Source organism: Nerophis lumbriciformis, linkage group LG11 (genome assembly GCF_033978685.3).
Source record: "Nerophis lumbriciformis linkage group LG11, RoL_Nlum_v2.1, whole genome shotgun sequence".
Lineage (NCBI taxonomy): Eukaryota > Metazoa > Chordata > Actinopteri > Syngnathiformes > Syngnathidae > Nerophis > Nerophis lumbriciformis.
In genome coordinates this window covers 14,025,880-14,050,837 of record NC_084558.2, presented here as the reverse complement: position 1 = coordinate 14,050,837, position 24,958 = coordinate 14,025,880, and the positions used below count along the sequence as shown (strand labels likewise).

The window sequence follows — 24,958 nt, the reverse complement described above, 5'->3', positions numbered from 1 at the left end:
TGCAGACAGTACAATCTGTTGAAACATTAGACAAATACCTTCATCTCCTCCAAGTTGGGAGGCAAGACTCCGGGCTTACGGCTCGAGAAGGAGTTGTTCTGCCGTGCCAGAGGCAGTGTGGGTGGTGGAGGTGCAGTGGGCAAAGAAACAACGATGGAGGTCGGACTGCCGCTTATGCCCTCTGTCACGGGCCTATGGAGAGTAACATAACACCATTTGTCATCTGGGTGAACAGTGTATTTTACAGCATTGAAACAGGGGGCATATGTAAAAAAAGAAAAATGGCATCTGTAGTGTCAAACATTGTTCTATTTTTAGACACTAATGCTAAAGGCAGCTGTGTATACATGTCGACTGCCAGTGATAGTCTATGACGTGCCTTCAACCAATCATTTTACACTTTCTTGACTAACATCAAACAGAAGCTTGGAGGTCCTATGTAGTTTTTAGACTGGTTGGATCTAGTTATGGCTTGTGTGATGAGTTATCGCTTGTATTTAGCATTTGTCGTTAACATACTTGAGCGGGGCAGGTAAAATAGTCTGATAGTTGTAGTGCTGCTGTTGCTGGGTGAGGATCTGTAATTGGAGGAACAACTGCTGCTGCTCTAGAAGTCTGGCATAGGAGGAATCCATCTGGGCCTCACAGGCCTCCTGCTTCTGGTCTGGTGGAACATACTGATGGTACTTGAGCTTTTTCACTCTGGGTTTGGGCTCTTTGCCTTTCTTGCGGCTCTTCTCAGACGGCGTCTTTTGCTGGCTTTGCTGTTGTGGGAGATAGGCCAAAATTATTTTGCGCTCTGATAAAAAGAGGAAGTCGTTTGATCATACATACTTTCACCAGTGTTGGGCCTGGCTTGGAAGGAGTGACGGGATGAGCAGCAGATACTGCAGGGCGGCTTGAAGGGTGCTCATTCGCAGTGAATACCTTCATTCTGTCTGTGGTGGATTGTACAGCAGCTAGGGGGGACTAAACATTTGGAACAACACAGAAAACGTGTTCTTAACTTTGAACTGTTTAAGGACACAACATCCCTTGGTTATCCCCTTTCTGACCTTCAGTAAGATGCTAGGAGGAAGTGGCGCTGGAGTGGGGGCTTCTGGGCCTTTTACCTCCACAGGTGAGGGGATAGAGCTCTGAGATTCCTGGCTAGCGGGCTGCTCTGGGGACAGGGCATCACTACTGTCCTCATCCGAGACTTTATGATAATTCACCTGCCCTGTTAATAGTAATACAAAAAAAACAAGTGTCACAATGAGTAGTGGTGCCAATGAACTGCTAGACTGAAGTGCAAATGTGTTACCAGTCCTATCACCTATTATGACATGTTTAAGGCTGGAATCCACAGGTATAATGTTTTTCTCTACAAGCTCCATGGGACCAGGTCTCTGGGCGATTTTCTCATTCAAGTTGTCGGCCAATCGGGCCCTCTTTAGCTTCATCTGAGTGGCCTGTAGTGACGGCTCAGCTCCAGTCTCTGAGGAGAGCCAAACATCTCACAGTGTGTATACAAACCAGTATACTTGAATTTTTGACTTATATTGGAGAGTTATTTTACAAAGATATGGTGCACTTGTGAAATCAGAGGTGTATATCATTATCTTGTATGTCTGGTATGCAAGACGTGAACATACATAAATGTATGTCAATTAACTTATAAACATAGATATACAGTTAATTTTAGCACAAGGACAAGGGAATGGCTACAGTTACCTTGCAAGATGTGCATTCTGACCAGTTCTGCTCTCTCTGGACGACTGCGGATCTTGTGCTTAAGGAAATTCTCTGTCTGGGGAAAGTCACACACTAGTCAAATGTGTTTTTTGATTTGATACAATGTGCAAAAGTCTTAGGAGACAACACTATAATTGTTTTGATGACCTTTATCAATGCATTCATTCTGACACAGTAAAGGGGGACATACTACATCACTAGCCTTAAACATTGAAGAACAAAACCAATTTACACCAAACTTGTTTTGACTTTTGTATTACATAGAAAAAAGATTATATGATGTCCAGTACTGTAAAACACTTTATATTGTGTTGAAAGTGTAGAAACTTTCACTAAAATGGGGACTTTTGTTGAGGCTGGAACCCATTATACATATTTACATTGTTTACACGTCCAATTACATTATTAGGAATCTGCAAACTTTTCTATTTATGAACCATATTCAAGAACCAATGTGTACAGTAAATCGAGGTTCTAATGTATTACGGTTGAGTCATGAGGGGATTTTAAGGAACAATCCACCTGCCAGAAAAACCAGGAAGTAGCCTGCTACACTAATACAAACAAATACACTTCACAATTGATTTTTGTGTTAACTCTGTTAACGGCCGTAACAAATACAATGGGGGCCAGAGAATTTTTCATAGTCAGTAGCATTAGCACCATACCCTTGCTCTCTCCAAGCTGCGGATCTGCCCATGGAAAGCAGCCGGACTCTTCAGGGCTACAGCAAAACAAACATATATCCGCAAATTCAGTGCACACATTTTATTACCCAAACAACATTTCAATATAAAGACGCTGTGCTAATCAACAGACTTGTCAGTGTGAGGAAAGCTCATCCCGCACACACACTGGACTGTGAGTGATGCACAGCTGACAAACGCAGTTACTCACGTGGCATGATGCCTTGATCCACCAACTGCTCACGAGTTCGTCTTTGCTGAAGTCTCAACTGCAGAACTGAAAAGAAAAGATGGAAATCTGTAAAAAACGAACTGAAGGAGCAGCAGGAGGAACATGGCACACATGAGTTGCAAGAAACATGAGTTGAGCACAACCTAAAAGATGTACACAACATTGGTAAAACAACTGATTTTAAAGGGCTTCAAATAAACATACGGGAGATGTACACATATGAAATAAGTGTTGAACTTTACATGTAATACCAAAGATACTCTAAGATTAAATGCTATTTACACTTTCCCTTGCTGAAATATTGATGTTCAGCTCACCTCATAAACCACAAGTCAATCACCTGTAAGTACAAGCCACATATCCGAAGCTCGAGGTATCAAAAGTGGCGGTATAGCTGAAGCACAATATTAAGGTGGGACTAAACATTTCGAGATCTACATTTTTAGTGGTACAGTATTAGTGTTTGGCATGCCAACACAAGATTCGCTTGTGAATTCCAAACTAAAACAGCTTGCATTGTTTTTGTTGCAAGCTAGGATGTCCAAAGTAAAATAAAGGATCGGATATTATATTGTCTAGTTTTGAATGAAAGACTTTCTGCCAGCTTCATCTGCTGTACTTTGTAGTTCAAAGAGCCCTTGGTCAATAATAGGCATGTATTTTTAGCAGAATAAAAAAGTGTGACTGTGATCATCTCTAGAGGGTGTGCCTTTGGTGTCCTGTACCCCCTTTCCCATGCTTGTGTCACCCTGACAAACATGCTAAAGTTATCTACATAGGAATGTTGTAACCTTTTGTCCAGTTTGCCTAGCAACTGCAGCTTTCACTCCTAAACATACAGAGACTATCTGCTACAGGTAACATTTCTACTGTGTGATTGGTGGTGAAAGCTTTCACTTTCACCACTTTCAACTCTGACAAAAACAAACAATGCTATCAAGAATGGCACGCAGCTTTGTCCCTGTTCCTTGGGAAGTGCTGTGCAATTTGACAAACATGACGAACACTGACGCAAACGGACTTGGGTTGCTATGAGCAACAGGTCAATAGTTACGAGTTATTTATACTACTTTATACAACTCGACAAATGACCATTACAGACAATGTATTACAAATATTCATGCTTTAACCAATGCATGGCATTACTATCACTTCTCTGTGTGACTACACTAACGTAACACTAGCCTCATTCTCTACTACAACAACTTTCCAGAAATGTTTTACTGCTCTGCTGACAGCAGCGTTCTAGCGCTTGTCTGATCATCCACGTCTCAGACACCGAGATGACTGCAGGCAGATTAACAGCTGCCTGTTAAAGCCAATGCGGGAGACGGGGCTTTGCGGTTCGATAAGTACTGGAGATATATGGTGGAAAGTATGAAATGTGTGTGTGTGTGTGTGTGTTCTCAGAGAAGGGGAAATGACACAAGCTCAGATGATGAGTAGAGGCTACTACAGTTGACATTCCATGCAAATTTCCACAACCAAGACGTTTCCCTAGGCTCTTCTGCAAACTACTGCAGCTACCATGAACTCGATACTATCTTATTGTTTTACATTTATCAGGATTAACACTCTGCATTCATTTAAAGTACATTTTTGTGTAATGATTGACACTAATGTTAGCTTCATTTACATACTGTCTATTTTCACCAGAACCTCTCTTTCCAGATTGTCCACTACATTTTTACAAGTCACACTTTAAATCCAAAGACACCGATATTTTCATTAATCTACCAGGAGCAAATATTGAAAAAAATAGTTGTATTAAATTCTGCCTAAAAAAAACAAGATATGACAAGTTAATGTTATCCAGTAGGGTTGTGCAATGTACGATATGAAGAGATGAGGGAAACTATCGTTTTTTTAGATGCATCGCAATTCGGACGTTAACAATTATAAAATCGATTACTAAACGTCAATCGATAATTGATTTATTTATAGTAAATAAAGCAATGCAGACCGTTCTAAAATTTGGCTGAATGCAGCGAGCCAACTCACAGAGATTGGACCAGCTGCTTTATTATAGGGCACTTATGTACCAGTTTTGCACACATTTCCATGTGTGTACATGTGGGGATTAATTTAACTGTTTCTTATTATAAATGCACTTTTTTTTAAAGTTGCAAGTGATAAACGCTTATTTAGAGAAACAAAAAGAAATTTAAAACTGCATCAATATGCATAAATTAAAGATGCATCAATAATCGATTTTTAATCATAATCGTAATCAAATTGTGAGGTGCCCATAGATTCCCACCTTTAGATATAAAGGATACAAGTTTGAAAATACAGTTTTAATACTATCGTTATATTGTGATAATGCATGTTAATGACACATTCGGGCTGTGTTCCACAAATTTCATAGCAACAAGCAAACAAACAACGCACTATACGCACTAAACGTTCCTCCACGAAGCAAATTAACTCTTGTTTCTTACAAATAAACTCCCTGGAGGACGAGGAATAGCTAAACCTGCTACACTACACACCGTAAGAGGATAAGCTCTTGAATGTGAACAGAGGTAGGCGGATCGATACAAATATTGACTGTATACCTACGGTGCAGGCCAAAAGTTTGGACACACCTTCTCATTCACGACACAACTGATGGTCCCAACCCCATTGATAAAGCAAGAAATTCCACTAATCAACCCTGATAAGGCACACCTGTGAAGTGAAAACCATTTCAGGTGACTACCTCTTGAAGCTAATCGAGAGAATGCCAAGAGTGTGCAAAGCAGGCTGGCCAAGAGGGCAGCAAAAACAAAGAAAATTACAGAAATAAATATGAAAACAACAGAAAACAGCAGCAGTCCCATGCCACAATTAAAATTAAAATGACTTGCATATATTGACATACTGTATTTCCTTGAATTGCCGCCGGGTCAAAGTCGCTTCGCAAAATTAGCGCACGCTTAGAATTACTGCCGGGTTAAACTTGTTTAGCAGAATAATTAGCATATGCCTCGTTTTGACGCCGGGTCAAACTCGTCACATCACGAGTGACACTTGACCTTTCAAGGCATCATTTTCCAAAATGGAGGAGGCTAATTTCAATAATTTAAAATCGCATAAAGGGAAGAAGATAAAGAGCTATTCAGTAGGATTTAAGGTCCAAGCTATTGAATATGCTAAAAAGAACAGTAAGGAGGGAACTGATCAGTTTATTACCTTCTAAACACATGTGTCAGTCTCATCTCGTGGCCAATACTACTGTAGTATTGTTATTTACATGCTTGAAATGCTTAATTTATGAAAAAAAAAAATTGTAAAATACGCTTTAAATAAACAATATCAATATTGTGTTATTATATAATTGCAATTCTTATTATTAATATTGTGTTAGTTTGTAGTGGTGGAGAGCTGACTTTTTGTTGTTGGAGTTGCATCTTTCAAAGCGCTTTATTTTGAAAAAAGTTTCATTAATATAGCTGCGTGTGTCAAATATGAGTCATTAAATGACTCCCGCCTCATGGTGGTAGAGGGCGCTTGTGATCCCAGGGATCATTCTTGCGACTACTCGGCTGCAGAAGAAGTGACAACAACAGTTTTCGAAACTGGACTTTCAATCGAAGCAGGAGGTAATAATTAAAGGAAGATCTCCATCGAGACAGAGAGACTTTTAAAACTGAAGAAAGATAAGGAAGACTTCTGTAAACAAGTTATCGATGCTTTTGTTCAGAAGGAGCGGCGCATGGACTTCATTTACAAGTAAAGGTAAGACCATAATAACGTTTTTTTTTATTAAATGTGCTTTTCATGATGGTATCCTTACATCACACTCAAATTTACATCACACTAAATTTACTGCATGCCTTTGGTAAGCGCCGGAGTGAGAAGAGTTTTTAAATTAATTAGCGCATGTTTAAATTTACCGCATGCCTTTGGTAAGCGCCGGAGTGAGAAGAGGTTTTAAATGAATTACCGCCCCGGCGCTAATTCAAGGAAATACGGTAAAAACAATGTTTAAACGGTTTCAGTAAAAACAACTTAAAAACAAGTACAATGCCCAATACCATGAATTGATTAACATGGATCCCGACTTAAACAAGTTGAAAAACTTATTCGAGTGTTACCATTTAGTGGTCAATTGTACGGAATATGTACTGTACTGTGCAATCTACTAATAAAAGTCTAAATCAATCAAAAATAGAAACCGTTTCTCGATCTTTTAAAATGGCCTATCCCAAAATTATTAGCTCAAGTAACCTCAGATACTTCTGTGAGTTCTTCCATGACCATGAAGCAGCATATCTGAAAGCTTTTTTCCAACATTTGTGTTGGCTTCAGGAACAAACATTTTAAGTATGTCCTGCGACCTTTAGCTGTAGCGACTGGAGTCTCTAGACATAAAAGAACACAAATAAGAGAGAACCAGACCAAAAAGTGATATATAAAACACAACCATCGAGAAAATCTGCATCTGATAAAGATGGACAGTGTATCTTTGCATATACAGTATCCAGTTTTTTCAAATAAGAGTCAGGTGCATTCATAAAAAGCAAGTCTCCAGAATCTAGCAAAGGCATAAAACTGGTCAGAATCAAGCGATTCCCAACTTGTGGGGAAAAACAGGACTTGTTTCTAAAGAAAAATCCCAATTTAATTTTAAGTTTAGCCACAAGATTTTTCATGTAAGTTTTAAAAGACAAGTTCTCATCGATGACAACTCCCAAGTACTTAAATGTTGTGACCATTTCAAGTTCAACCTTATGAGCAGTTACAATTTTTGGGGTGCTCAATGGTAGTCGTTTACCATTTGAAAATAACACCACCTTATATTTCTGTGCATTTAGCACTAGTTTCTAAGTCTCCCTCAAAGGGCTGCACAAACCACGACATCCCACATCAGGACAAGAAAAAACTCATCCCATTGAGACAACGAAAAACCTTCAAAACGACAGCAAATGGCCAAATACCCAAAACTAATGTAAAATAGCCAAACTAAATGGTAAATGATAAATGGGTTATACTTGTAGAGCGCTTTTCTACCTTCAAGGTACCCAAAGCGCTTTGACACTATTTCCGCATTCACCCGTTCACACACACATTCACCGATCGAACCAGGAACCCTCACGTTGCGGGCATGGCCGCTTTACCAACAGAGCCACGCCGACCCTTAATAACTAACTAAACTACAGAAGAATATGTGCTTAAAAACATTTTAAGATAAGTGTAGCTAGAACAATGTTACAACAGAAAGTTACCAGATTTTAACAAATAGATTAATTATAGTTTGAGAAAATAATACACCCATAAATGCTGTAATATGTTACCACGTACGTCAGCAGCCGAAATTGGAGCCTTTGTAACCCGTTTTGGTATGGTTCTAGTATCATTTACATACCAAACATATTGTGATATATTGTCATTGCAGGAAGCTGCAATATAAATGTATGGTCATATCGCCCACCCTATTATCCAGCAAGTATTACCAGCTATGGAATTTATAACAACACTATACACTGTACTACAACACAAGACTGACATGCAGTTTGAAGATAACATCTTGGGATAGCACAGTGAACAAAAAAAACCTGGAGGAGTACATGTCAAGTCTCAAATCAACTAACTGAATCCTTCATTTGCAAGCAATACATAAGTAAGAAGTAAATTAATGACCATGACTAGTTCTAATCACAGTCTTTCAACATATTTGCCTACTTTGTGGACCAGCATGCAAACATAGATTAGTAACCTCACCGTTTTTGCGTTCATTGAGCGGGGGCAGTCTCTGGATGGGCTGCAGCGACAACTCCTCCATGTCATGGGTCACTGCTTCACTCTGTGGACTGGGGACCAGCACACACATCCCTTCTGCTCCAAGGTGCCCCAGGGAAGCCTGGGGCTTCATCCCTGCGTCAGGAGAGAATTAGGGATATGTTTTCCCAGGCAATTGGCAGGTACGTAAGGTCACAGTCCTTTGGTTGAGTGAGGTTGCTACCTGTGGAAGATACAAGGAAAAGGAGAAAAGAATTCAATACTAAAAAGTGTTTTTCAAAAAAGTAAGACATCTTGTGGGCTCTTCAAGAGCAATTCAGGATCATTATCATCATCATCATCCTTTTGGCTTGACTACTTCACCAAACTGGCAAAATGTTCAGCGTGGCATTTAATTTCAGCCATCTGGAAGAGCTCAGTCCAAGACCAAATCATTCATTAAACGGATCCAGCATGGCCATTACACTGAATACTCGCTGCCCATGGCTAACAACTTCAGTTTGCACACAAATGTCTCTGTTACAGCAGGCTTCAAAATCTGGAATAGGACGTCGCCATGGTGGTTTCAAACAGAGGGAACAGAAACATTTCGGGGAGCAAAATAAACTATTTAAGCTTCCCAAAGGACACTTAATAAGTAGTTGACAGTCTGCTTGTTTGAAACATGAATGCTATTTATCGCTAGCCAATTCAGGACTGAAGGTCTTACTAACCACCCTGATGTTGCTGTTGGCTATGTCCACACAGCCTATGTCATTTCTCTCTGTAGGCCCATGATTAACGGACACATTACATTTAGCAGACGACAGGATACAAATTTAAATATGTGGTTACAACACATGTACAGAATGAGTTCATTCTTATTGAAGACTATAGTGCTGAGTAATACATTCAAACACTACAAACCCAAAAGCCCGTACCTCTGTATAAAAAACAACAACATTTTTCCAAGCTGAAATTAAGATATGATTAATTTAAGTGTTTTGGCACATTTTTGCATTTAGACAAGACAGCCTGTCTAAGTATTGTTACCAAACATCGCCAGCCAGAATGTGGGCTTTCAACGTAAATTAGCATTTAACTACGGGCATTTGTTCAAATGTGAATTAAGACAAATTAGAATTAAAAAATATGTTGTGTCTTATCATGCTTTATTTCTGTATGTTCAGTTTTACAGTGCTTCTAAGTAAAGGTATCGAAACGTAACTCAACCGGAGTCTTTATTGACAACCTGCCATTTGACTGCTGTGCTAGCAAGAAGAAACCAAACAGTGGTGGGCACAGAAGAGACAACCGATTGATTTATTGATTGAGACTTTTATTAGTAGGTTGCACTGTGAAGTACATACCGGTATTCCGTACAATTGACTACTAAATGGTAACACCCGAATAAGTTTTTCAACTTGTTTAAGTCGGGGTCCACTTTGTAGACAAGTAAAACAATGGGAGTTTGTGGGGAAAAAAACATATTGTTACTAAAAGTTCATTAAACTTGTTTTGTGCCGAATTCAAACTGCCCTGTCTATTCACTGAATATAAGATATTTTAGGAAATTTAGGTTGCCGTTTATCATAAAGTGGTGATGGCGGGTCCTGCAGCCAAACCAGTTAAAAACTACTACTTTAGCTTGTCTACACTGCCCACCTCAACAGACGCAAGGAGAGGAGAGTTGATGTGTGGGCGCGGGGTTTGGTGGTAGCGAGGGTGTATATTGTAGCCTGGAAGAGTTAGTGCTGCAAGGTGTTCTGGGTATTTGTTCTGTTGTGTTTATGTTGTCTTACGGTGAGGATGTTCTCCCGAAATGTGTTTGTCATTCTTGTTTGGTGTGGGTTCACAGTGTGGCACATATTTGTAACAGTGTTAAACTTCTTTATACGGCCAACCTCAGTGTGACCTGTGTGGCTGTTGATCAAGTATGTCTTGCAGTCACTTACGTGTGAGTACAGAAGTCAAATACAACATGTGACTGGGCTGGCATGCTGTTTGTACAGGTTGTAGAGGGCACTAAAGGCAGTACCATCACGGCACGCCCTTAATATTGTTGTTTGGGTGAAAATCAGCAGACATTCGAGAGAATGGTTGCACTGAAATTTGTGAGTCTCCCGGAAAAATCGGGAGGGTTGGCAAGTATGACGCTGTTAAGTGCCATTCATATAAAACTTGCGGGCCGCACTCACCTAACATTACATTTTCATATTAAGGTGCGGGCCGCAAAATAACGTCTCGCGGACCACAATTGGCCTGCGGGCCGCGTGTCTGAGACCCCTAATTCCAGATGATAAATCATGCATCTCACATGGGCAGAATAAGTCTGAGTAGGTATTCCGACAAGTTGGGACACTTTTGACAGCCATTTAGGACCCGAAACAGGCGAGGACAACACGACGCTTGGTCTTAGTGGACAAGTATTTAGTAATATGTTTACCATGAAAATGTATATTTAGTGACAAAGAAATAATAACATATAAATAAATGCATTCAATCCAACTGCAATCGATCTTATTCATCAACCATTTATTCACTTAAAAAAATGATTGTTTTAAATAACATGTTACCTAATATTCACTATCACTTACTTTACTTTTACTTAGCATATATACATAAAACTAATTTACTAAATGTACATTAAAATCATAGAATTTTAGAGGACATTATATATTCTGTTCGGTATTGAAGTTGCCAATGTGGCAGTTTGAGGAAATATGTTGCTATTTCCAAACCAACATAGAAGTCATACATTGTAAACTGTCCTAACACCGCGCCCAACAAGTTTTACGAACCACGCCCCCACTTGCTTGCCTACTGGGTGAGAGGCCAGTTCCTAATGTCCGCCACTTTAGTAACGTTTCTTACAGTTGCGCCACTTGACTTACTGGTTTCCTCACCTGACTTTTTTTGCAGTTAATTTAAAACAAAACAGGTTTAATTTTTGCCACCTGTATTAGCTTTTGCCAACACATTTACACATGTCCCTTTTAAATATAAAATAAAAGTTTTGAGATAAATTAGCAGTCAAACAGTTTAACACGGGTTTTATCACCTGACAACACGTACCCTACAACGACCTCAAATGAGCTAATATTTGAAAGATCTCCATACCTTTTAACTCCGCTTTCAGAAGTCGGTTGGGGTCCTTTAGATGATGCAACATCCATTTTACTGCTATTATTGCTTAACTTCACAACACAAGTCCCACATTTTCAGTTGAGTCACCCTGACATTTGACAACAAAATTTGTGACTGAAGTTTTTTAATCAACCTTAACGTACCAGTAGAATGGAAAAACAAGTTGCCTCTATATTGAAGCTATTATCATATACATCTGATTTATAACACCAAAAGACTTTCAAAGTTTGCAAGTAAACAGATATGATCAAAATAGTATAAACTTTACGGAGATTACTGAGCCACTTTGAGAGATAATGAGCAAGCCAGTCACGTAATCCGTGACATAGAGGTGGGAATCACAGATCCCTTCCCCATAACAACTATGCTAATCATTCAGACTTTGTGAGAGCCAACAATTACTTTGGAAAAAATTATGATCCAGAATCTTAATTTTTTGAGTCCTAATATAAGGAGTTAATGCAAGTTTTAGAAGCAGTGTGCTAAATAGAACCAGCTTTAGTAAATCATTATAGCATCACATAGCAGTATTACGAAGTGCTAAACAAGTAATACAAACTACAAACATAATAAAACGATCGCTTACTGTACAATGTCTGCTCTCACAGCGATGGCGACTGATGATGTTCACATCTTCCTGTTTAGATGAAGAAATAATCATAATCCACACAAAATTTTAAAAGGAAAGTTGCTGCCTGCACACACCGTCTTCGGTTGACGTATATTTTTCTCCATCTCTGGGCATGATTTACAATCGAGAATAACTTTCACAAGCCGAGACGCAATGCAGATGCAGCAGCAGCAGGACACCGGCCGGCTCAATGCTGCAGCACAAGCGAGTTACCTTTCTGTTATCAATCTGTCGCTATAAAATAAAAATAGTTTGTTGCTAATATTGTTATCAGCGATAATAACAATATCGCTAATATTTGGTTAATATTCAGGTCACAATATGTAAAAAGAGTATTGTTGGCGGGTTTTGGATGTTATTAAGAGGGCTTGGGGGATTGAATATAGAGCCACCATTGTCTCGAATGTTAGCAGACTTTTTATTATTTATGATTTGAATGCATAAAAATAAGAAAAACGTGTTCTTGTCTTACATAGGGATTGTGAATGATAGACAGCACATCTCGTTCTAATGTTTGCATATTTTCAGTATGACTGATCTGTTGACATGGTCAGAGTGCAGAAGCGACCCCACTGTGACGTCATCCCACCCCGAATCTACGGAAAATCCTGAAGACATTTGGAGCGGAATATTTAAAATGGCCGTCAGAAATTGTGGCATTTTGTGAGGTTTAGACGGTAATTTAACATATTCTGCGGATTGGAAGTACAATTGGATATGGTTTATTGGATACAATGAAACACAGTTAAGCACATAAAGTCAACTTGTTTTTCCATTCTACAGGTACTTTAATATGATGGATACTTGGGTGAAATGTGGGTGTGTCTGAAATAGAAATATGTATTTTATTTTAATTGTGTTACTAATAAAGTATCAGTTTTAAAAGTGATCATAGTGCATTCATGTGTGCGAAAGGGTGAGTCACCTACCAAAACATGTGAAAATGTATTATTTAAATGTCGTGAAACTGTATTCAAAAACATTTATTTTAAAAATGTTTTACATTATTTAGAAATAAAATAATACATTCTAATACAGAAATATGCCATTGACCCAAACTTTACCCTAAAACTACTAATCCTGTCATGATTGGGACATTGGAAAGCATACAGGAAAATGTGGGACAAGCACAGATAATTCTGCGATGAGAGATTCATCTGATGATCAGTACATGAAATCCAAACTTGGACTTTGACCTAGAGTTGCTTTTTGTCACTCCTCCGACCTCAAAAATGATTACATACGAAGAAAACACAAGTTAATTGTGGAACTTCAGGTGACAGGATTGTGAAAGGGCCTCTGCTAGTAAACTTTAACTACTTCAATGTAGATTGTGTTTGTTTGAAACTGGTATCTTGTATGTTCTGCATAACTTTTGGAGTTTGTTGATTTTAGGGCTGGGAAATATGGCCTAAAAGTAATATTAAGGTACTTTTGGCTGAATTGTGATGTACGGAGAGAGTAAAGTGGAGCAGGAGAAAAAAGATGCAGCTTTTCAACCATTTTTGGATTTTTTAAAACAAATTGCAGTAAATTCCTTCTTATTGGCAGATTAACATTTGTGACCTCGCATTCGCAGATTTATTTTCTCTGATTTGAATTGTAAATACAGTGGTATCTCTACCTACTGTACGAGTACTTCAACCTTTGAGAATTTTGAGATACAAGCTGTGTCTCGCCTTTTATTTATGATTAACTTAAAAGCATACTTACATTTCGAGCCTCCGCGCTGCTAGGGGTCGCAGTAAATGTCAAATGAACGCTAGAAAAGCGGCTTCAAAACATCCGGTTTATTCGCCAGCACAAGGTTTCCCCTACATGTAATTGACCGCCACGGCAAAATAAAAGCTGCCGCACTTTAAAATGTAGGGTTTTTTAAGCTACAATTTATATTAACTGTGTCATTGCTGCCTATCATATAGCAACCAAGCTGGACAATTAAGTTTGTTGTTATTTTCTGCTGGAGGATTTACAAACTGAGCAATCCATGAGAGTCATGTCAAAAAAATTATGTACAAAAACACACAATCTTATTTGAAATGGAGAGAAAAGAGAATGGAGGAGGAGTACCGGTACTACTTCAAGATGCCTGAATGAAGCTCACAGACATTCAAGGATGCATGGTATGGAAAAAGACAAAGGAATTAGCTCTATAAGACTGAATATTAGAGAGCTGTTGCAACCACATTGCAGTCTGAGAGGAGAGACTCTCAGAATACAAAATCAATAATCTGTGCACACACACACACACACACAAACTAAAGGGCTCTTCACAAATATGCCAAGGTTACACAATGCATGGCTGGATTTGGTTTGGATTGACAAATCGGTTTACTGGCACCAAGGGCTGTTTATTGCTATTGTAAAACAGATTTTTTTAATGCGGTATTCTTCAGTGACCTCAGCATTTAGTAACAACATGACTACACATTGATAGTTGCTTCTCTGGGACTGCTTGTGTATGTGTGTGCGTGTGCGTGTGTGTGTGTGTGTGTGTGTGTGTGTGTGTGTGTGTAAATAAAATACACACATATGAAACATACCATTACTAGCATTGCAAAGTGCAGACAACAATAAGGCTTATTTAAAAATATGATCAGGCAATCAGAAATTCTCGTCTCTATCTGTATAAAGATAATAATGCTGAAATTTAATTGACAGGGTCTACTAGATGAGAAAGCAAAGTGCAATCAGTGAGATTTGAGTTTGCTCACATTTGGCTATTCGAAGCGCACTCCAGCTGACGTTCCCATTCTTGCTTAATGTACAGCTTAAGTTGTTCAACAGTCCGGGGGTCTCCGTTGTGGTATTTCAGACTTCATAATGCGCCACACATTTTCAATGGGAGACAGGTCTGGACTACAGGCAGGCCAGTCTAGTACCCGCACTCTTTTACTATGAAGCCACGTCGATGTAACACGTGGCTTGGCATTGTCTTGCTGAAATAAGCAGGGGTGTCCATGGTAACGTTGTTTGGATGGCAACATATGTTGCTCCAAAACCTGTATGTACCTTTCAGCATTAATGGCGCCTTCACAGATGTGTAAGTTACCCATGTCTTGGGCACTAATACACCCCCATACCATCACAGATGCTGGCTTTTCAACTTTGCGCCTATAACAATCCGGATGGTTCTTTTCCTCTTTGGTCCAGAGGACACGACATCCACAGTTTCCAACAACAATTTGAAATGTGGACTCGTCAGACCACAGAACACTTTTCCACTTTGTATCGGTCCATCTTAGATGAGCTCAGGCCCAGCGAAGCCGACGGCGTTTCTGGGTGTTGTTGATAAACGGTTTTCGCCTTGCATAGGAGAGTTTTAACTTGCACTTACAGATGTAGCGACCAACTGTATTTACTGACAGTGGGTTTCTGAAGTGTTCCTGAGCCCATGTGATGATATCCTTTACACACTGATGTCACTTGTTGATGCAGTACAGCCTGAGGGATCGAAGGTCACAGGCTTAACTGCTTACGTGCAGTGGTTTCTCCAGATTCTCTGAACCCTTTGATGACATTACGGACCGTAGATGGTGAAATACCTAAATTCCTTGCAATAGCTGGTTGAGAAAGGTTTTTTTTAAACTGTTCAACAATTTGCTCACACATTTGTTGACAAAGTGGTGACCCTCGCCCCATCCTTGTTTGTGAATGACTGAGCATTTCATGGAATCTACTTTTATACCCAATCATGGCACCCACCTGCTCCCAATTTGCCTGTTCACCTGTGGGATGTTCCAAATAAGTGTTTGATGAGCATTCCTCAACTTTATCAGTATTTATTGCCACCTTTCCCAACTTCTTTGTCACGTGTTGCTGGCATCAAATTCTAAAGTTAATGATCATTTGCAAAAAAAAAATGTTTATCAGTTTGAACATCAAATATGTTGTCTTTGTAGGATATTCAACTGAATATGGGTTGAAAATGATTTGCAAATAATTGTATTCCGTTTATATTTACATCTAACACAATTTCCCAACTCATAGGGAAACGGGGTTTGTACTATAAATCATTGAAAATAGTCAAAATAATCTACAAAGTCGAAACTCACGTCAAGCTTAACAATTCATAACAAGCAATTAATCAATTAAAGGTTATGCCTATTCTGGGAAATGTGATAATTGGGAACTCTTAGTCATAATTTATGAAAATGTGTGTTATTATTTATGACTCATAAATAATAACACACATTTTCCATTACTATGAAACAACACCATATTGTGCGTGGCAACATTGGGGACATAAAACTACAAAATACTTTGCATTCTCATCTATTTTTGAAAAATCCAAACCGATGACAGTTCCGTCATTAAGGGAATAGAAAAATTGGTGTCCTAGTCTTGGTGGGCACAGGTTACTTTTTACAAATAGCCGTAGCTGTGATGGTTTCATCTGATAAAAGTACCTAAAAACACAAGTGCCAATAAATGCGGACACGCGATGTCTAGTGGCAGAAGTTATGTGTTAACAGCAGTCTTAGTTTGAAAGCTAATGCAGCACTAAGCATTACCGTGGTCTGGTTCTTGTTAAAAAATAGTTTGTCATTGTGGGTGAATTGGAGCTCATTTTGAGCCTCCAATTAGCTTAATATTCATGTTTTTTGTTGGATGGAGAAGGAAAACAGAGTACCTAAAGAAAAATACACTGTACATACACAATATAATATATTTAAGCACTACGTGCACTCACACAAGCGTAAAAAACGCTTTGCGCCAAGATTCTCTTTGAGTCTGCAGTTTAGGCCCTAAATAGACAAGATCTCGTCCAAGAAAAATGTCTGCTTTTATCCAGAGATAAGACAGCGGTGAGGTCATCACTCGGACTCATTGAGCTGAGGCAGAGTTTTACTCTCTTCTCAAAGACTCCCCTCACACATGCTTCCTTCCTGGCTCCCTTTGTGCGCTAAATACAGTCGCTAAAGAATGGACAAAGGACAAGAAAAACAACATGACCGGATGCTACCAAGTGTGAAAAAATGTAGTTAGACGTAAATTGTTTTAAACTTTATTATTTTCTATGAGGATAAAACTTACAAAATCCTAATAAATCCAAGCTTGAAAAAAAAAAAAAAAATATATATATATATATATATATATATATATATATATATATATATATATATATATATATATACTGTATATATTTTACCGTATTTTCCGGGCTATAGAGCGCACCCGAAAGCCAAACCCATGTACGCACATCACCATCTTTCAGTGCAAAGTGCAATTATATGAGTCAACCCACGTTACACATAAACAACGTTATGCATAAATCATATAGCCTACTACCATGTCAATACACAAAGTAGAAAACCATTACATGTAATGCATTATATTGTGCTAAGCAAATACCACCCCATATGTGTTTAATGCACATACAGTACCAGAAACCACAATTAGCCGTGATAATGTTGGAACACATTTCCTCAGCGTATCGGCAAATTGAGAAGGAAATATGCACTGACACTACCCATATCCACAGTGGTTTTATTTGTTGAAAATATATTTCGCCCTGTTAGTTGGACAACACATCGACATACAGGCTAACCGGCATATATTTCCCCCGTTAGCCTGTATGTCGATGTGTCATTGACCGGGCTAACATGCTTAGAATTACACTAGCGTGATGGTGCTTTGCTCCTAAGCATTCGTTGCACAAACATACTAGCTTTGTTAGACAGGGTCATAGACTGTATTGGACAATATAGTTTACATACGAAATGTTCATTGGCATTTATTACAAGTAATAAGAAAACATAAATTCCTGACTTAACTATTAAGGAGGAAATTAGCAAGTTTAGTGTTATATGAAAAAATATTATTCTCCTTCAATCATCTCCATCTTTCAAAGGCATCCCCGATACAAATCCTCGTTTTGTTCCTGGCTTTGTCATAAATAAGTTGAGAATCGCAACAACGCCTTTTAGATTTACTAAGGTCTGACATGTTTAGTAACTTTACCAGTGGCAGTAGCTTGACGAAGGTGGCGGTGCGTAACTGGCAACCTGGATGTGTCACACTCACAGACTTTCTAATTGGTCAAACAATGGAGGGTGGGGCATTGAAATGAAAACAATAACAAGATTTCGAGGCTGTAAATCAAATTTTGAAATGAGCATATCCCGGCTGAACTACTGTTATCAGTTATAGAGGTGATCGAAAAGAACATTATTTATTAATGCCTTTTGACATATCAGGGCCATTTAATAATGACTTGTAGGGCTGGGCGATATATCGATATGCGCGATATATCGCGGGTTTGTCTCTGTGCGATATAGAAAATGACTATATCGTGATATTCGAGTATGCGTTCTCACGCAATTGCTTTTAGCTGCGGACATTACACTACAGGTTCTCCTCGCTATTTCCTGTCTCTCCTTCTCACAGACACCAAGCGCAGCTTCTACATATGTCACATACGTATACGCCCTCGCTGAGCAGAGAGGTAGCAGGATGGCTAACGTTAGCTGTGATGCTAGCGGTAATACGAGAGAAAGAAAGTGCGAATCTGGTAACAAATGAAGGAATAATGAATTCCCCCAAAAAACATCACAGGGTCCATCGTCTGGCGGTGGTTTGGCTTCAAGTGGGAATATGTTGAACAGACAACCGTAATTTGTCAATTGTAGGGCGAAAGCGTTGCTATAAAAAGTAGCATTGCTGCTAATATGTAGCATCATTTAAAAAGTCACCTGTTAAAGTTAAAGTTAAAGTTAAAGTACCAATGATTGTCACACACACACTAGACAATGAAGAGTGCTAACTCCGCATGTCAACATCTCCGTTCGGTGCCACACGTCCACACCATCAAAATGCCGAGGCAAACATTTCCAGATCAACACTGTATGAAAAAAATAGTGATTTTTTTAGTTGTGATTTCCTTCTCTGCATGAAAGTTTTAAAGTAGAACAAACAATGACACACTTTTTCAGTGTCTCGGTCGATGTAATATGAAAAAAATATTTGCTAAATACAAAAAAAATATTTCGTTAGCAAAGAAAAATCCATAAATTAGCCACACCGTTTCATAAGCTTCAGTGTTGAAAGAGTTGGAAAAAAAGTAGCAACGTATAGTCCGGAAAATACTGTAATCTTACGGGCAGTGCGGTGTATTGTATAGGGATGGAACGATTACCATTATGATGATAAACAGCAATAACATTTCAGACAGTTAGTATTACCGTTTTAAATTTGAATTATCGTAAAACCGTTACGATTATCGCACTTTGTAAAACTCATGGTGATACTGCACATTTCCTGGAGAAGCAATTACTGTGCTAACCACAAGCTAGCTTAAATGCTAACATAAACACAAGTATTTTCTTATTACAAACAACACCCGCTTTGCCTTTAATATTAACCTCTCTAAAACCTTTACAAATTTAAACAGAAAAAGATATGTAAAATAATAATAGAACCATATCTAATGTTGCTTCTGCTAATGTAAGTATATTGTGTGTGTTGCTATTATTTCAAATACGTCCATCCATCAATTTTCTACCGCTTGTCCCTTTTGGGGCCGCGGGGGGTGCTGGAGCCTATCTCAGCTGCATTCGCTACAACTTAGTTAAAAGTTGTCTGGGTGTAAAAGTACTTTTCAACCACATTCAACAATTCCATATAAATAATAATGGTAATATGAAATGTTAATATATTGCATTGCCAATGTTAATGGTTAATAATAATTATATATTGCCCTAATATAATGGTTTGGGGATAAACATAACGGTCAGCCGAGGAAAGCCTGGTATTAACCAACAATACTGCAGGAGGAGGAAGAAAAACAGAGAGAGGCAAGGATAATGACTTTTCAATCCGACCATATGCATTTTGTTGAAGTTAATGCACACTTCTCGGCATGTGGCCGCCATATCCTGGCTGGAAGTATGACTCAGGCAGACCTGACTGGAATTGCTGAGGCACCACCTCATTTGCTTTCACGCGATCAATCGGCAGGCATTAACACTATTTGACCCATGTGGCTAGAGGGGCCTCTCGTTCTGTCTCTCAGGGTGTATTTACACTGGGTAATTTGGATCATGATGGACTTGGGCGCTATTCACCCTCTCTGAGTATTCATGCGTTGGCTTGTTTGTTTGTCCCATCACTTCTATATCAACAGTTGATTCATTATTTTCCTTGGCTTTATTTTTGCCACAAATTACTTCTGATTGTTTCTTTTGTGCAAGTTGACGGCCGTCTTTAATTACCGGGAACTTGCTAAAGGAGTAATTGCGTGACGTAAGTGACATTTGAATTATGCATGCAAATCTAGTCACAGGTGAGCGAGCGCACTGTGAGATGTGACCTTTGGATTATTTTGAGCACTTGTATTTATTTATCTTATGTATGTCTGTTATCTTTAAGAACTTGCGATGGCATTGCAGTCGTTCTCTGACTCAGCTACGTTGCAAGGACTGCACAAGTCTGTTAAAATATGTAAATCACAATTGTAATGCTTAATACAGTGGCACATCAACTTAAGAATGTTTTGAGATAAGTGTGGTCTTTCAGCTAATTGTTACGGTTTAAGATGCAAGCAAAAATACCCCGCCATTAGTTGGGGTAGTGAACCCCATAAGATACGACCAAAATATTCAGTCTAACTCGCAAGCATTAGCGCATAGCTAGAGATTTACATAACTTTGTTTTCCAACTATATGAAGGAAGAGCGTGAAAGATAGTGGAAGATATTCATTGAATTAAACAAAAGAAAGTATCAAAAACATGAATGTATCACTGCGAGTGTAGCGGAGGCCAGCCAGTGTGGCTGGGCCATGTGTACGTTAGTAAACCTCACTCCCTGGTTAGCCAGCCGTGGCTTATAGCTCGGTGGTGAGCACACTCGCCTCTCATGCTGACAACCAGGGTTCACGTCCCCTTGCGGAATGAGATAAAGACCGGGTGCCAAGTTACTTGGGTTACACTAGTCTGCCCCATACTGAAGCTGAATGAGTCTAACACCAGCCAAGGGTATTGAAAAAATATCTAAACGGCCATGATATGTAATAATATGGAAACGCTGCTGATGGTGTGTTTGACAAAGAAGCGGCTGGAATGAGATACATAGAAGTCCACTCACCAAAGTAAATACTGTACATTATTGCATTACTTCATAAAAGTACTCTAGTTATTGATGGTCTATTCCATAGTATTGTTTGAATGCAATATTAAATAAAAGTAAATTTTCTTTTTTGAAGTTATGTTAAAATTATGTTGTGTGTTGTAAATTAAAAGCTTTGTCACAGAACCAATTAAGCTTGTTACTGCTGTATTGAGATAGTGATTATCTGGGAACAAATTTGCACACATACACATTTTTAAGAAATCACACTTTTTGATTTTGTATTATTATCATTGGCTGGTTTTGCTTTAAAGAAAAGTCACATTGTTTTCTGCTGTTCTTCATGGAAGGTCCCGGAAGGACAATTCAAAAGGGACTTTTTCGGGTAAAAAAATCAACGAAGACAAAAACCACAGTATGAGTTGCTGGCATTTTGCAAACCACGACCGAATTATCAAAATAAGATAATAAAAAAACAATTTGCGATCAAATCTATCAACTTACGTACTGTAGTTCAGAGGTCCCCAACCACCGGTTCATGACGCATTTGCTACCGGGCCGCAGAAAAACATTAAATAATTTATAGAGATGTCCGATAATATCGGCCTGCTGATAAATGCGTTAATATGTAACATCGGAAATTATCGTATCGGGTTTTTTTTTATTATCGGTATCGTTTTTTTTGTGTTTTTTTTTAATTAAATCAACATAAAAAACACAAGATACACTTACAATTAGTGCACCAACCCAAAAAACCTCCCTCCCCCATTTACACTCATTCACACAAAAGGGTTGTTTCTTTCTGTTATTAATATTCTGCTTCCTACATTATATATCAATATATATCAATACAGTCTGCAAGGGATACAGTCCGTAAGCACACATGATTGTGCGTGCTGCTGGTACACTAATAGTACTAACCTTTAACAGTTAATTTTACTCATTTTCATTAATTACTAGTTTCTATGTAACTGTTTTACTTTCTTTTTTTATTCAAGAAAATGTTTTTAATTTATTTATCTTATTTTATTAATTTTTTTTTAAAATTACCTTATCTTCACCATACCTGGTTGTCCAAATTAGGCATAATGTGTTAATTCCACGACTGCATATATCGGTTGATATCGGTGTCGGTAATTAAAGAGTTGGACAATATCGGAATATCGGATATCAGCAAAAAGCCATTATCGGACATCCCTAATAATTTATAAACGACTGCATTTTCTCCGACTTAACTTTCGCCTGTCCCACTAAACACACCACTAAGCTTGTTTATAGATGTCCAAGAAAACTCCTCATAGGAAGTTGCTATTTGTTATAACTTTGTGACATGATATAATGCACATTAATGAACATATAAAAGGGGATAGGTTGATTGGCAGCACACACAAAAAATGGTGTGAATGTGAGTGTGAATGTTGTCTGTCTATCTATGTTGGCCCTGCGATGAGGTGGCAACTTGTCCAGGGTGTACCCCGCCTTCCGCCCGAATGCAGCTGAGATAGGCTCCAGCACCCCCCGCGACCCCAAAAGGGACAGGCGGTAGAAAATGGATGGATGGATGGATGGAATGTGACAGATTGTAACCTTTAAGGCTGACTCCATCTGCATATCATTGCAAAACAACAAGCCCAGGGTTCCCACTAATTCAACGTTATTGTGAGTTGTATTTTTCATGCCCTTATTTTTGCTGTATTTATCTGGCACAAGTGGAAAGCTGGTCCCTGAAAAGAATGCCTTCATTGAACCGGTCTGTGGTGCAAAAGAGGTTGGGGACCCCTGCGAGTTGACTCACCGCCCCTCCCACACAAAAGTATACATGGAGGTGTCAAGCTGTACTTTGAGTCGGCATAAACAAACACAAATGGATGTTATGATAACGTGATATTTAGAATGATTACTATGGCCACACGTCACTCACACATATATGTTATAGCAAATGAATGATAAGGCCGGTGGATGTGGGACACTTCAAATCTGACAGGTGAGTGAGTTGTACACAGGCAGTGTCATTAAACACTAAATAAACACTTTGTTTCGTTGCGTGTAATGACAAATAAGTACTGAGTCAGCACACACGCTTTTTAAAATCCTGCAGCCTTATAGTAACTCTACGTGTACATTTTAGACGCCTCTCCGGTTTGGCTAGTTAGCTTGTTTAAGCGCACACAAGCTAGCGTGTTCAAAACAAGACAGCGGCGCCGTGGCTTCCTCTACTTACAGACGTGACAACGGCGGGAACCCCACAACGTCCGCGCTGGCGCTCATGGCGATGTGTCCATAATGACAACGGCGTCGTCCTCAGTGATTGTGTTTCCTCCAGCAATGAGATTGAAGTTTATTTTGGCGGAGTAAAATGGCTGCGACTACTCTGTGGGTGCTGATGCAGAGTGACGTCATGACGTGGCCGGGCAGGAAGGCTGTTTGGGGGCGTGGTGGCACGAGAGCGCACTTCCATACTTAAGGATTTTGAGTGCGTAAGTGCGTTTCCAACCAACGACGAAATGCAGTGCGCAGCCAATACCCGGATGTTGTATTTAACGTGTCCCAAATGGTGAGTGCTTAGTGATAAGACACTAACCGCCCTCAATCATCGCCATCTTGGCTGCCATGCTAAAAGGATGGAAGTAAGTGCGGCCCTGGGGCCATTTTTTTAAAATTGGTCATCAGTATGTACTAAAGATATTACAATTGACTTGCTTTGTCACCTATAACAAAAAGCTATTTATGAATGTTTTGTTCAGAGAGCTAAGCACATTAGATTAATTGTAGCATTGTGTATCAATTTTAGTATTAAGCTTGTATGCGGAGTAAAACTATGGAACAAACTGGACTTACGGTACAACACAAGCAATGCCAAACTATTAATCGATTTAAACTATTGTACAAACATGGGGTCTGGTTCAAATATAGAGATGAGGGTCTTTAATTTGACCTGCTGTAGTACTCTGTCTCAAAGTGTTAACATGTGCTCAATGTTTCCTTACCATTATTGCTATGTTGTCTATTACCATTATTGCTATGTTGTCCATTACCATTGTTGGTATATTCATTATTCCTACATTGTTGATACAAAGTATTGTTACCTGTGGTAATGCCACTATGATACAACATCTGTATTATAATCCTTGAACAAAGTAACTCATGTGAATAATCAATGAATGGAGAACTGGGGGTGGGATTAAATAAATTATTATTAATTATTCCCTCTCCCTTTCAGGCAAAACTGGACACTCATGCATTACATACTATACATTACCTTTTGCACTATATTAATTTATATTATGTGTTGTCAACTTTGTACTTTTTTTATGTCATTGCCTGAAATAAATAAATAAATGGAAAAAAAGCCATTTTTTTAAAGACAAATGTGACAAAGTGTGCATAATCTGTTTTTTAAATAATTTGCAATGCAATGATTCAGAATCAGAATCAGAATCAGAAATACTTTAATAATCCCCGAGGGGAAATTAAGTTTTTCAGCACAATCCCATTCAAGATCAGACAAACATTACAGGGAGACAGAGCAGGATCGCTGACGGGTCTGCTAACTTCTGGTGCCCCTTACAAAAAAGGTGAGAAACAGGTAAACGCTGGGGGGGGGAGAAAAAAAAAAAGAGTCTAAGCCTGGGCACCTGGAGAGAATGGTCCAGACTGAGGCCAAGGAAGAAGGAAAAAAAACTCATAGCCATAGCACACATAAACATGTGTGTAAGAGAGAAATATCAAAGAACACAAAGGACATTAAAAGAGCAGAG

General features: G+C 38.8%; 1 protein-coding gene across 2 annotated transcripts in view; it reads right to left on the bottom strand.

The window, feature by feature from the left end:
* Positions 1–23,615, bottom strand: part of mrtfba (myocardin related transcription factor Ba) — a 36,686-nt gene extending 13,071 nt beyond the window's left edge. The window contains exons 1-11 of one of the 2 annotated variants that reach the window (XM_072914081.1): positions 23,422–23,615; positions 12,089–12,139; positions 8,359–8,599; positions 2,632–2,697; positions 2,403–2,458; positions 1,714–1,789; positions 1,316–1,477; positions 1,056–1,219; positions 835–969; positions 520–764; positions 39–192 (exon numbers count right to left, since the gene is read on the bottom strand). In XM_072914081.1, coding sequence (XP_072770182.1) covers positions 39–192; positions 520–764; positions 835–969; positions 1,056–1,219; positions 1,316–1,477; positions 1,714–1,789; positions 2,403–2,458; positions 2,632–2,697; positions 8,359–8,509 — 1,209 coding nt within the window. In that variant the 5' untranslated portion in view covers positions 8,510–8,599; positions 12,089–12,139; positions 23,422–23,615. The remainder of the gene's footprint in view (positions 1–38; positions 193–519; positions 765–834; positions 970–1,055; positions 1,220–1,315; positions 1,478–1,713; positions 1,790–2,402; positions 2,459–2,631; positions 2,698–8,358; positions 8,600–12,088; positions 12,140–23,421) is intronic. The other variant, XM_061967289.1, reaches the window with a different exon arrangement.
* Positions 23,616–24,958: the final 1,343 nt, after the last annotated feature.